The 15521-nt window shown below is 34.7% G+C and overlaps 1 protein-coding gene across 1 annotated transcript; it reads left to right on the forward strand.

Annotated features, from left to right (window-relative positions):
• The first annotated feature begins 1789 nt into the window (after nt 1-1789).
• Nucleotides 1790-9259, forward strand: LOC112511708 (uncharacterized protein slr0889-like). Its single transcript, XM_025117421.1, has 12 exons — nt 1790-2022; nt 2124-2252; nt 4205-4399; nt 4779-4826; nt 5310-5438; nt 5524-5648; nt 6252-6362; nt 6718-6826; nt 7237-7355; nt 7549-7702; nt 7827-7971; nt 9079-9259. The coding sequence occupies exons 1-12, from the start codon at nt 1912-1914 to the stop codon at nt 9141-9143; spliced, it is 1440 nt and encodes a 479-aa protein (XP_024973189.1). The 5' UTR covers nt 1790-1911; the 3' UTR covers nt 9144-9259.
• The last annotated feature ends 6262 nt before the right edge of the window (nt 9260-15521 follow it).

Genomic DNA, 15521 nt, shown 5'->3' on the forward strand with positions numbered 1-15521 from the left:
AATGTGGAATTTGGCCATGAATTTGGACTCAAATTAATTCTTCTTAAGCGTCTTTATTAATCAGTATCGCTGGTAACTTGTTAGGCTTGAAAATCTGAAAAAAAAGGGTGAAACCACATGAAAACAGTGGTCCAGTGACTTGTTGCACGACTTAAGTCGCTGCTCGGGTCGCGAGATACACTGTGTGTAAGGGGTCAGGTTCTTGGCGACCTGCAACGTGACTTCAAGTCGCAGGCCAGGTTGCGTGGTTGGTCTGCCCAGCATAAAGAGGCCGGTTTTGGGTCTTTTTCTTAACCTACACTTTTCTTGATTTTCTTCCTTCCCTCTTCATTATTTACTCCAACTTTTGAAGCATTAAAAACACTTCCTCAACCATTTCAAAGGGGTTTATCATCATCAAAGCTAATGATTCAAGTTTAGGGTCCAAGATTCAAGTGTTCATCTCCATTTTTTTTAGCATTCTCTTGATTTTCTAGGTTTTGGCTAAAGCGTAGTATTGTGAATTCATCCTATATCTCTCTAAAACCATATACATATTAAAATGTTGTATTTTAGTTCCTCAAATATCTCATTTCTAAAACTTTTGATCTTTAGAGTCCAAACTCAAACCAATCAAACATCGTCCTTGTGGTTTAATCTTTTAATTAATTACAATCTATTGGAAAACAAATACGAGTAAATTTGTAAGATTGACATTTTTCTCTCATTCTTAAGAACCTGAAAATTCATTTTTTGTCATTTCCTCTTAGAAGGACAAATAATTTTCCCCTTTTTCTCCATCATTTTTTTAATTCTCAAATTCGAGAACACAACATTAAAAAAAGAAATGAAAGAAAAATATTTTTCCTAAACTAGAAGAGTACTCGTGCAATGCAACGAAACACATCTCGATTCTAATGTTCTATTTTATTATTTATCTACGTCGATGTTATAATACGATTTTATGTGTTTTTAAAAAGAAATAATGATTTTATTTTTGAATAAAATATAAATTTGAAGATATCATAAAAATTTGAAAAAAAAATATCAATGTTAATATCAAATCAACTATTTAAAAGTTCTCATTTTTTTATGTAATTTCTTTAATTTATTATTTTTATTATAAATTTAATTTAAGTTTAATAATGAAATAATTTATTTTTGGTTTAACATTTTATAAATAATAACAATTAAGTATTCTCTTAGAACTCAATGATTATTTTAATTATATTTTAGATTTTATATATTTAAAATGTGATATTTATTCTGTATTTGATTATGTTTATCTGCAGTTAGTTACACGAATTCATATATGAAGTTTTAATAACTTGTACTTAAGTACAATTTACTTGCAATCTTGAGTTTTAAGTAATATGCATTAATAAACAGTATTTTACGCATAAAAAGTGATTTTTAAGAGTTTTTGTCAAATGTTTTATAATATAGTATAGATAAATAATTTATAACAATTAAAAATATTTATAAAATTATATATTTATCTATAAATTAAATAAAAATATATTTATAAAGCGATATATTTCTTTTCATTTCTTTCCATTTCAAAACATGATTTCCTTTTCCATTTATTTCCTTTTTCGTTCGCTATAAAAAAACACAACTAAAACTCTGATTTTTTCCCGAATATAATCATACCCTCCAAAAAAAGGTTGTGGCATGCATCAGCACTCCACATGTAAATAGAAGGGACCAGCAGCAACCCCAGAATTCCGTATTTCCATTGTAGCCACATTTAACAGATATACTCCAAATCTTTCACTCATGGCTCCAATTTTGTTCGGCAAATTGGTGGCCACTTGAATCACGTAAACACTCGAGGAAAACGCCCTTTATCTATCCATTTATTTTCCTTCAATTTGCGTCCAGTTTCAAGTTGAAGCACAGCAGACGCGATCAAACAGTATAGATTACAGAATGCCAATTGATTTCAAAGAATTTCAAGAGAAGTTATCAACTGGCTTCAGACCATGGCAGCGTTCCTTCCAATTCTGGGTTCGAGCTCTCGATATCTACACTGGTTATAAGGTAACAGATTCGAACAATCGATAGAAAACCAGCCCTCCATTTGTGGGTTTTCTTTTTTGTGGGTTTTCTTGATGTTTTCTTTTTGTGGGTGTTGTTATTAGGTGTTTCAGGTTCGGGTTAATCTTGTGAAGGATGTGGAGAAGGCAGAGGCAATGTGGGAGAGACAACATGAGCAAGCGGCTGAAAAAGCTTATTCCATGTGCTCTGAAATGGGTGGGTTCTTTCTCAAGGTTGGTTTTTGATCCAAGGTTTTGAATCTTTTTACGATGAATGTTATATGTCTTTTTATGGAGTCTTGATGTGTAATTTGATTTGGGTTTTTAGGATTTCTGTTGTATATGATGAATCGGGCTGGTCTTTTTATGGAGTCTTGATGTGTAATTTGATTTGGGTTTTTAGGATTTCTGTTGTATATGATGAATTGGGTTGGTTTGTTGCAAAAATTTGGATCTTTTTATGATTCAGTGTTGTTATTATGCCTTTTTATAGACTCTTAATGTGTAATTCGATTTGGGGTTTTAGGATTTCTGTTGTATATGATGAATCGGGCTGGTCTTTTTATGGAGTCTTGATGTGTAATTTGATTTGGGTTTTTAGGATTTCTGTTGTATATGATGAATTGGGTTGGTTTGTTGCAAAAATTTGGATCTTTTTATGATTCGGTGTTGTTATTATGCATTTTTATAGACTCTTAATGTGTAATTCGATTTGGGGTTTTAGGATTTCTAGTTGTATATGATGAATTGGGCTGGTTTGATGGAAAATTTTGAATCTTCTATGACGAGTTTTTTATTGTGCCTTCTTATAGACTGTTAATGTGTAACTCGATTTGGGTTTTGGGATTTTTGTTGGGGTTTCCGGGCCAGCTTACGTCCATAGACTAATCCCCGGGAGACCATGAATGGCCTGAGTCATCGCAGGTGAACCTCCACTGCATCCCCTGAGCCTTTAAGTAGGCGCCGCAACCCGACTGGTTTTGGGGTTTCTGTTGTAGGATGAATTGGGTTAGGTAAATTGGCCAGTTTTTAAGAAACCAAGAGTATTTTAGGGGTGTGTGTTGGAGGTTGAACCTAGTGACCGCAATGTGGCAATTTCGGGACATGAAAGACTTACGCCTTAGCTAACCAAAGAATCTTTGGTGCTATCACACTTTCTCTACGATGGGTGTTATTCTTTATGCCCTTTTATGGACTCTAAACGTGAGAATATGTGGAACCCTGTTAGATTAGAGAAGAGACATTCTAACATATATTGAAGAGAAATGGTCCAAGTGTAGTTGATGTGGGACTTTGATAGCCCCCTTCAACAGAGGCTAGATGGACACATATTGTCTAGCGTGTGGAGCAGAGAGGCTAGACGGATGAGGGGACTAGACGAGTGCATATTCCCCCGAAGTGTCGAGTCCTTAGAGCGAATAGACATTGGCTCTGATACCATGCAAGAGTATATGGAACACGATTGGATCACTCTTTAAAAGGGACTTGAGGAGAGGCTTCATCATGTACCGAGGACAAATGGTTCAAATCTAAGTGATATGGGACTCCAACACTAAGAAGCATTTAGTTTGGATGCTTGTATTTTTGTTTCAAGATGAATTCGGTGGTAAATGGTAAGTTTGTGAGAAGTCAAAAGAATCCAGGTGCTGTTTAGTTAGTTTTCCATTAAGTCCTGTATAGATAAAGCTGTCTGTGTGGATTAATTTCTCTATATAGAGAGGAAATGTTTTTGTTTATGAGGGTTTTTTCATAGATAGAAGGATCATGTTTTTTTAATTGGGTGGGGCAGGTTTGGAAAAAAAACTTGGCTTTCTGCATAAAGCTTCCCCTTAGAAGCTTGCCGAATAAGCCACTTTCTATATCATTAAACCATTACTCCATGTATAGCTGACCGAATAAGTTGTGAGTCCCATTAATCTCATTAAGCTGCTAACAAAAACACACCCTTCGTCTTATTTGTGTATTGTTTGGATTTTTGGGGGAGTTCTCTTCTTAATTTTCTTTTCTGATTGGAAGGTCACAGGTTTGAGTCATGGAAACCGCCTCCTTGCAGAATGCAAGGGAAAGGCAAGCCAAGGAATCTTGGTGCAAAAGGGCTGTCATTTTGCGTGTCTTGATTGTAGAATTATAATACTTGTTACGTAATAAAGGCTGAATCTTGATGTAAAAAATTGGGGATTTGTTAGATTGCCCAAGTTCTCGGGAAGCCAGACTTAGCACCGGCTGCATGGGTGAGGAGGTTAGTTACTCTGTGTGATCAAGCTCCAGCAACCCCATCTAACATGGTGCAACTTGTTCTCGAGAAGGAGTTGGGTAAAAATGTCGATGAAATGTTTGAAAGATTCGAATGGGATCCAATCGGCTCCGCTTCAATTGCACAGGTATCTTATGGCTGTTTCGTGCACTCAAGAAATTAAAACCCAAAACTTGCTTATTTTATGCGTGACTTAGAAATATCCAATTATTGAATCGTTCGACTTTTGTAGTTGAATATGATATTAAACCTCAAATGGTGTTATCTTGAGGATATTTGGTTGTATGACATTAAAAAACCTGGTCTTGCCGCTCTACTCTTTAGGGTTAGATCAGGTCTATGTACATCTCCCTGCCCCCGGGGACGGGGACCCACCTCTGGATGGGATATATTGCACTCGTTTGGTATGGTTTACATTAAAAAACCTGCGCTTATAACCTACGTTGAGTTTTAGGCGTATTAAATTATCAACATGTAATATTTTGGTTGTTTTTCCGTCAATTTAGGTTCATCGAGCTAGACTAAAAGGCAGCAAGCTTGATGTTGTTGTGAAGGTAAGCCTACATAAACAATGGTTCTTGCGTGAGGCTATAACCGGTGGCAAAGATAGAAAATTTATGATTTTATACTAAAATTTTGAACGTCTTTTTTTGGGTTTGGGGGTCGGGTGTCGCTGCACCTGCTAGCCCCTCTCGGCTCCGCCACCGGTTCTAACTACTACTTCCTCGGTACCAAAATGAATGTCCACAATGACAACAACACAGTTTGAGAAATGTGTACTGTTACACTTTTTAATTAACTAAATAACAATTTTACCCTTCATAGTAGAGGGGGTGATGAATTTATCCGTCTCATAATTAAGGGTAGAATTGGAAAGTGGACACTTACTTTTGAAGTGGGTACTTATTTCAAGACAAACTGAAATAGAAATGTGGATACTTATATTGGGACGGAGGGAAACGAGCCTTCGTTGTCACTCTTTTGTGATTAAGAGGTAAGGGTAATGTAGTCTTTTCTAATCATTATCTACACTGTAGGTACAACATCCCGGTGTTCAAGATTTGATGATGACGGATCTCCAGAATTTGAAAGCTTTTGCGTTATGCATACAGAAGACGGACGTAAAATTTGATTTCTTCTCGGTGTGTAAAGAAATGGAGAAACAGGTGAAACACCAATCCTATTCGGCTATTTTGGATTCTCGTTTATTTTGTAAATATGCTAATTTTGTTTCCGTTAATGTCATTCAAGATAGGGTATGAATTCGATTTCACAAGAGAAGCTGATGCCATGGATAGAATCAGAACTTTTCTATACACGATTAACCGAAAATCACCGGTTAAAGTGCCACGGGTTATACGGGGTGCAGTCACCAGGTGAGTAACGATAAGGGCGTATTGGTATCCAAACATGACAAACAAATGTTCAATTTTTGGTAAGACAGAACTGGACATGACATAATAGATAAAATGACTAATTTACCCCTAATGAGTTGTTTATATATTTAATATATTTTGATTAATTTATGTAATTATTAAATTATTATAAAATAAGTACTTCTTATAACAAAATATATCATTAGAAAGTTTAAAAGAATGAATAAAATATAAAGTGGGAGACGTATTTGATGTTTTAGAATAGAATTAGGTTTTATTTTAAAGTTATGTTGGTAAAATATAGGTCTGTTCCACCTTGTTCCAGGGGGTAGGGTTGTTCCACTTTGTTCCAATCTTGATTCCTCTGTTCCTATCTGTCTGTTCCACATAAAAGTCCTGTTAAACGTGGAACGGTGATTCCTATCATGTTCTGTTCTATCTGTCCAATATACCAAACGAGCCCTAAATGTTATATGAGATTTGAGTCCTAACCCCCTCATGGTTTATATTAGTAACCGACTGTTAGTCAAATGTCTAAAATGCCCCTCATAGGTAAACATGCTGTATCCGTTTTTGATAAATTTTCGTTTCTAAATTGTGTAGGCGGGTGCTGGTGATGGATTACATGGATGGGGTCCCAATCTTGAATCTTGGAGATGAGATCATGAAAAGGGGAATAAATCCCGACGGTAAGATGGCGGCAGCAGCAAAGCAGTAAGATCCACAGACTCGAGAGAGTATGAAAATTTTTCGTTTGCCACTTTCTACTTGAATAGTATCCCTAAACTCACCCCCTTATACTGGCACTAATGCACCAGATCCCATTAGAACTTTGCAGTTAAGCATGCTTGTGTGTGACTTGTGAGTGTTGCATCCCGACAACTTTTTCACTAATTTCTTTTGGCAAAAACTTTTTCAACGAGAGATGGGTCTTCATGGAAACAACTATTTTGCTCTTTGGGATAGAGGTCAGGTCTGCATATCAACCGGACCCTACTTCTGTGCGGGACTTATTGGGCGTGTTCGATATGATTTGGTTTTAGAGTTCACGAGATATCTTTAAATGCAGGAACATCCTAAAAAGTCTTACTCTTGCGTATGGACAAATGATACTCAAGAGCGGATTCTTTCATGCGGATCCCCACCCCGGGAATATTCTCATTTGTAAAGGCTCGGAGGTAAGCACACAACGGAAATTTCTATTTTTAAGCAACGAGTAGCATCACAGCCAGAAAACTATGAATATTGTAAAAGGGTATTTTGGTCATTTATCGTTGTTTAATTCTAATTCCAAAGCTGCATTCTGCAAACCAAACAAACAGATTCTATTCCGGTTCCTGCCAGCCAAACATATGGTCAAACATGATTAAATTCTATTCTAATTCCTTCATATTCCAATTTCTTCAAAAAAAACATTTTGCAAACCAAAAACCACCTTGGTGGGTTTGGTATCCCTGGCAGGACGGAACTTATAAAATGACCAATTTGCCACTTTGGTGGGTTTGGTATCCCTGCCAACCCGAATATATTTGGATCTAATGTTGTTAGATGCTCTATTTTTTTTTATATTTTTTTTTATTATTTTCAGGTTGCGTTGCTTGACTACGGACAAGTGAAAGATCTTCCGAACGCCTTGAGGCTTGGTTACGCCAATCTGGTTCTTGCTATAGCGGATAAGGATCACACGAAGGCGTCAGAAGGATTCCGGTAAATATATATACATATATAGGTATAGATATATGCAAATTACGTGAATTCTAACCGAAAGGTTTTTGGCCCAATAGCAGACGGGTTATCATTAGAGCCCAACCTCACAGGATGTTAAGGGCTCAAACCTCACCAAATGTGAGAAGTTTGTGTAAGTATATACCATATATAAATATACGTATAATTGGATCAGGGAACTTGGCATAGATACGTTAAGCCTATGTTCGGATGAACGGGCAGAATTATTTAAGCTAGCTCAAGTCATGTTCGATACAAAGTTGCCAGACGGAGTCAAGATTTTGCAGCCGTTCTCGGATGATTCTTCTATAAAGAAGATCGCTGTTCGGGTATGTATGCGATTTTAACTTCAAAATAACATTACACGAAGAAATGTCCCCGAAATTATCCGTAATCTTGATCTTAGTTATTCATGGCTAGCAAATGTGGGAGTCTAACAGATACGTTGTTTAGGGTTTCCCGGAGGAATTGTTTTCTGTTCTTCGGACGGTGCAATTGTTGAGAGGGCTTAGCGTCGGTCTAGGAATCAACTACTCGTGTGCGGAGCAATGGAGACCGATTGCCGAAGAAGCTTTATATCTTGCGGGCAGGCTAAAAGGTGCGTAAGTGTTTATATCTTGAGATCGTGTGTGTGTATGTATATATATATATAGAGAGAGAGAGAGTCGGGTTCGAATGAGAGCAATGACCAAATAAGAGAACAACACGAGAATCACCAATTCACATGTGATTCTACAATAAATGCACCGAGTGAAATCACATGTAATTATGTGCAACCAACTTACAAGAAATGTGAGAAGGGCCAAATAACATGTGATTCTAGAGTAAAGTCACGTGTATATAAACAAGGCGCATTGACCCGCCATTGCACGCCCGAGTTTTCACATGACCTTGGTCGCGTGCGTCCTTCCGGACGTGTTGTATCACATGCGGTTTTGCTCTAGAATCACTTGCGATTTGGCTCTTCTCTCATTTCTTGTAACTCTCTCTCTCTCTCTCTCTCTCTCTATATATATATATATATATATGACAATAATCAAATGAAAACCACAAAAAAGTTGCAAACCCGTGAGAACCGATATAAAAATATTTTTTACATGATTTTTTTCATCAAGATCTATAATTTAAGGTATTGTTTCACATATGTTTGTGTTCGCTTTCTGAAAAATTACATGTGGAACTTTTTTTGTTCAATATATATTTTTATATCGGTTCAAAAGATAAACGTAAAAAAGATTCACGTGATGAAACAAATACATGTGAGATTATCACTATCAAACAAATATATGTGAAGCAATATCTTAAATCCTCTCATTTAGTGGGAAAAAAAATCACATAAAAGATCTTTCTAAATCGTTCTCAAAGGCTTATAACATTTCTTTATGGTTCTCATTTGATTTGGTCCCTATATATGTGTGTGTGTGTGTGCGTGTGCGCGTGCGCGCGCGCGAATGATCATGTGAGGAGGATAGTTATGAGAAGCTTAAGAAGGGATCTGGACCTTTGATCCCCTTTAATCTCAAACCCACCCATAAATCGCGTTTGATACGAGGATTGATCCGGTGCATCTCTATCTAATGTGCATGTAAGGGTGGAGATCATTTCTTACGCTTCTCACCATAATTTCCCTTCTCACACGATCTTCACCTATATATATGTGTGTGTGTGTACGTTGGAGTTAGTAACTTGTTTCTATTGTTTGCAGTCGAGGATATGAAGAGCATGGAACGACAAAAACGTGGGTTTTTTAGAAGAATATTGTGGTGGTGATCGATATATGTCGGGTTTGTGTTAGAATCCAGCCATTTATTTATGAACACGTATAAACTGTTATTTATATCTACATTCTAAGTGGAATGGTAATTAAATCGGGATTGATCGCGCTAGTTATGTAACCGGCTCAACTAGTTACGTAAATAGGTCTTACATCGGGCCTTGCGTAACTGATTGGGATAACCGTGAGAACTTTTATCTCAAGGTATTGTTTCACATGATTTTTGCTCATCTAAGGCTAACATTTAATGCATTGATAAACATATATTTGTTTCACAATGTGTTCGCTTCATATGTATGTGGTTCACAGTATGAAACTTTTTTATGTGTAACTTTTGTTTCACAAACAAACTAAAAATGTTTACATTGTGAAACAAACATATTGTAAAACAAATATATGTTAATTAATATTCTAAATCTTGATCTTAGATGGAAAAAAAATCATATAAAATAACACATGATGCACTAATTCTCAAAGTTAACTAACTTATGAAAAACTGATAAACGTACAAATACAATTAGCCCTATTAATACGACAAAATGTTCATAAAACTAATAACTAACATAAGACTCTCTAACTCTGTTTGTCTCTCTTAACTACACAAATCCGTAAAATAAAATCGGGAGAGACGAAATAATTTTGTATTGCACGAGTATAATTCTAGTATAATAATAAAGAAAGAGTTGAAAATTGAAATAGCAACCACCACCAGTTACAACCGGTTCCCTACCCGTTATGAAGGACTGGTTATTACAGGTTACCCTAGTCATAGATTTTTACAAGGCAACTGATCATAATTGGACCTGGTACAACGTGATCTTTTACAGCAGGGACTGGTTAACTGGTTTGTCCATCTTTAATCGTGGGTGTCCGGGTTAGTTTGTATGTGCCCTAATGACCCTTAAAGAACCTCGAACTAGTAACCTATGTTATGACAAAGAAATCTTAAATTTTGAGTAAAAGTTGATTACCAGAAACCATAACGAATCCAATGCAGAACCTGCCCCATAGGAACCACCTGTAAGGAGGCATTTCAGAGCTGATTTAGTGGTTAAGGCTAGTAGAAGGGTTCATGCTAGGGGTATTCGCCCCAAACCGTACCCCATATACGGTTTGAGCATTTTCCCAAACCTGGCATCGCAAAATGCAGTGCGGTGCGGTTTATGTGGTTTTTACCTGTTGTATTTCATGCCTACAATTCAATGATTATAAGTTTGAAAATACATTATAATATCAATGATAACATGACCATAGTCCATAAAAAGAAAGAGTTTCAATACATTTGATTCCAAAATACATATTGTATAATTAAAAATTGTCTAATAAGTAAATAAAAAAAAACTTAAAACTAAATTGAACTTGTGAGTTGTGAACTGTCCAAGTGTCACACTTTTGTTTCCGTCTTGATCCTTAATCTTAATGTGTATATTATATATAAAACTCAAAATATATAAAATATGCAGTGCGGTGTGCTTTGAACCGCGATTTGGTAACTCAAAACTGCAAAAGCATCGTATAGTACGGAAACAGCACATGTTCTAAACTGCGGTGTGGACGGTTTGGATGAACCCCTAGTTCACATTCAATGAATCTGAACTTAAACCTTTTGTATATCTAAGTAAAGTTGTTTTGCCTCTTTACTAACTGAAAGCAGAAAACCAATTTATATATATATATATATATATATATATATATATATATAAACTACTTTATAAACCAGATTTATCAAAATTCTTAAAAACAATTTTTAATGCATAAAGTACTATACATTTATGCACAAAGTATTAAAAATCTTAAAAACAACTCATAATGCATTAAGTACTACTACTTTATACATTCAATCTTAAAATCTCTTAATCTACAATTACAATAACATACAATACAAGTTACCAATGGACATTATTACTTTTTCTTTTCATGTTCCCAATATATTTTTGACACATTTCATTCAAGTTTTCACCCTCTCATACCTCCTATGTCTTCTCCACATCCCCCAAGATGAGATTCAAACTGATATTCACCATGAGTTATTAAAAGTTCTCCTATTCATCTCCCATTCAATTGCTCTATAACTCTCGGTCTCGCTCTCGCTCTCGATTCTTGATTCTTTGCTCTTGACGTAAATCGAGCACATTTGTAAAGTTGTTTAAATATGTTGGATTTTAAACTGTCATATAATTTTTTTCATCAATAGACTGTAATTGGAACCATAACTCTATTTATTCAAATTGTATTAATATGTAAAGACCAAATGTAACTTATATCATAGTTAAATCTTTTCTAATAAAACCAGTAAAACTTCAAAATCATTAAAATTCACGACTCCCACCACATTGCACGGATATACAACTAATATATATATATATATATATATATATATATATATATATATATATATATATCTTTCAAGACAAAAGAGTTTTAAGTTGATTTATTTGATGACATCCTCTTACATTTGGATTTGGGTGGTTGCTTGTATGTAGCCCCATATACAACGGTAGTAGTTTTGTTGGTCTATGACTCCTTCCCAAAACAACGGCACGTGACTTAAGCAAGTAAACCCATTCGGTTCATTGTATTTGTATGTATGTAGCCCACACCCTAATTGGTCTTGTGGTCTGGTCGACTTCTGTGGCATGTGACTTCCTAGATTCAACCACGTGCCCCACGTCTTCTTATGGAATACATTCATTGAATATCATCACTTGTAGGTTTATAAAAATAAAAAAAATGCACAAGTTCCCAGATTTGTAGATGTAATAGTTTAAATAAATTCCATCAGTAAAATAAAAATGCTTATCGGTAAAATTCAACACTATTACTTATTTACCGGGTATGATTTTAATTCACCAAAACGGCACCGTATGCAATAATTTACCCGATAAACTCTTACCGTGGTAAGAATCGTCATCTTCACTTACCGGGTAAGAATCTTGTTCATTGTCTCGTTCTTATCGTGTAAGATTTTTGGTCTTTGTCATATTCATCCGGTAAGTTAATATAACTTAACAAGCACTTACCGGGTAAGCGTTTGATAAACGGTACCTAAATCTTGCCAAAAGGAGGGTATAACTCATTTGTGACTGCCCACATATTAGATTAAGTTACGTTTTCCCTCCCTATGGTTTATTAAAAGTAGCGGATTTTGTTCTTATGAGTTCGAAATTGTTGTTTTTGTCCTAAAACAATAATAAATTCTAATCCATAAGAATGAAAATTGTAATTTCAAAAGTACAAGGATGAAAATAACAATTTCAATAAACCATAAGGATGAAAAACGTAATTTACTCTTAATTTTATACTTTAAAATAGTAATAAATATGATGTGTTTTTATAATAGTGACTCCAGATTGCAACTTGTGGACAAAACCGACAATATCACCGTGTTTCTGCTAAAGGGTTTGTAACCGAAAACCCCTGAGCCAGCCACACCACCCTGTCAATATCACTATACTGGTTAGAGTGTCTCCGTCGCTGCCTACCCATTTACCTAATCTTAAACTGTACATATTACCTATTTGGTTTTCTTGAAACTTTCGTATTACAACCCACCGACAAGGTTTGTCTCGTAAATCAAACTCAGATGGCATTCATCTCTAAAAACACAGTTTCTGCAATGATACAACATTTTTATACGAGTTTAACTGAATGTACCTTAAATTTTTATCATGCTTATTGATCCAATTACTTTCTTGAATGTGATATTGTAATAAGCACTAAACAGTACAGTAATTCTAGTGAAAAATTGCAAGTAACTGATATGAACTAAGAAAATTATAAAACACATATACATATACTGGTAAGTCATCGATGATTTGAACTTCACGTAAATGGATCATGGACCGCAAGCGATGCACGCTAGCAACAAAATGGCAGAGGAAACACCGTCGTCTTCAAGGTGGGAGGTGCTTCTCTTGAACTTAGTCGTGTTGCCTTTGTTGCACTGCATTATTGTCTCTTTTTGGATCACCAATTGCCGCCGGTGATGGTGGTGGTGGTGGTCGTTATGGTGGTGATTTTGACTTTTTTGTTGTTGACTTTCCTTTGCTTGCTCCACCTTTGAAACCATCTTCTCCCTAATTCTTCTTGAAATGTTTTGAGGATTTTGGATGCATGGGGAATAAGCATCCAATGGGTTTATATAGTCAACTACGATTTGAAGTGAAATTACTATAATACCCTTTTGGGACCATCTCATTTACATTTCATGGTGGATCATGTGCTTGGGACAATTGCACCATTATTCCTTTGCATATTAATTCCTTATTATTATGATGAAGTTTTTTTTTTTTTTAATGTTTTTCAATTTTTTTTGGATTTTAATTTGAGGGTTCATTTAGGATTCTCATCTCAATGCCATTCTCCAAAAATATACAAATATATGTATATATATATATATATATATATATATATATATATATATATATATATATATATATATAGGGTTGGGTTCACGTGAGATCAAGTGTTTTTCATGAGACCCGTAAGACCAATTTATGTTTATTGATCAACTTTATAAGCTAATGATCCAATAGTCTAAAGTCGCACAGTGATAATTTTGTGATTATTAAGAAGTCTCGTGGTGTTTATGAATGTTCAGATTGTCAAATTGTAGATCTAATCCAAAGGTTGAGAATTGATCTTACAGGTCTCACGAAAAACCCTTGGTCTCACATGATCTCAAGTCTATATATATGTGGTAAATGTGTATAAGATTTGAATAGTTGATCTTCTGAAAGGTTTGACTCTATTAGTAACTCAAATACCACTAGATCAAAGACCATTTGGTAGCAGTTTGTGTCTTAACGGTTGTGAGTTGTCAAGATGACTTATTTACTCTACCAGTAACCCAAATATCGTTAGATCAAATTTTATTTCTTGAAAATTTTATTTTCAGCATGACCTATTTACTTCTTAGTAACTGTTTCAAGATATTCAAGAAAATGGTTATGGTCCACAAGTTTCTTCCTTTTTTTGCGTATTAATTGGTATTTTCGGTATTTTGTTATTAAAGAAACTTTCAGTTGTATTACATTTTAAGTCAGATTATATCAGTTTTTGGACAAAGGGATCTTTCAGTCCTTTTCATGTTAGAATTATGATTCAACTCCTCAGCTCGATTGTCGTATTCGATCAATCAGGTTTTTGTGACAATTACAAAGTAATTAGATTCATTATTTTGTCATTTACCAGTTCGGTTATTTGTTCACGTAATCCTTTTTTGGTAAGTATAAATATCTGAGTTAACTTGCACACAACTCAATTAATCTTACGGGTACCTGAAATTGACAACAACACAAACCCTCTAATGGCTTTAAAGAAACTTAAACAGATGACTTATATGGAACAAACTCAAGATATTACCAGTTGAACAATCATTCAGATTTAGAATTAAATATAATGGGATAATGGTACCCACTACCTATTTATTGTTACAAAATGGTATCTTGAATTGTGATTTCCACCAATCAAATCAGTGCAATCATAAATGACCGAAACACGAGTTTACGACTCTGAATCAATCTAAAGTAATCTTTATCTGTTATCGTTATCGACCCACGTCACAATTTTACCGAGTCGGGTCCAGCGAAACCGAATGCCAATGATTAGGGCCAAAAACATTTGTTGTGATAGAAACAAACAAAAAGATGGTTATGAGGATACATAAGACTATCATTCTTTATGCAAGCCTCCATTGTGATAGAAAATGGGATGTTGGCCTTTCTAAGGGCAACCCATTTTATAAAATTTGACCATTTATCACATGATTTTGACTTTTATGTCCCTACTTATCCCTCTATACCATTTGGGACCATTCCCTTTTTTTCCATAAAAATTATAAAAAACAAAATAAAATGAATAATAATATTTTTGGTAGACATAAAAATAATGTTTACTTTCTCATTATATCCTTAATTAGGGGTGCTCAAAAACCCGACCAACCGATCAATCCAACCCAACCCATGCAAAATAACTTAACCTGAAGCAACACGATGTTTAATCGAGTTGTAAAATTTTCAAACTGTAGGTATTTTGTTGATATTAGGTTATTATTATTTGAACTCAAATCAACCTGATGAATCCGATATCCTTTTATTTCTTGAATTTAATATGATTGTTGAATTTCTATTAATATATACATATCAGACAATTACACTATCATGTAGCTCTTCATATACACATATATTCAATCTATTCACATCTCTATATAACTCATTTGTATATATGTTCATTGACTGTGAACATATATATGTAAATTAAGAAAATTAATTGAATGTGATATACGTAAGAAGTATGGATAAGTTGTATCAAATGGTTGATGATGAACAAGAAATTATGAGTAGAAAAATAACATATTCAATGTTAGAATAATA

This window comes from Cynara cardunculus (assembly GCF_001531365.2).
Source record: "Cynara cardunculus var. scolymus isolate 2C chromosome LG 4, CcrdV1, whole genome shotgun sequence".
In the NCBI taxonomy this organism is placed as follows: Eukaryota; Viridiplantae; Streptophyta; class Magnoliopsida; order Asterales; family Asteraceae; genus Cynara; species Cynara cardunculus.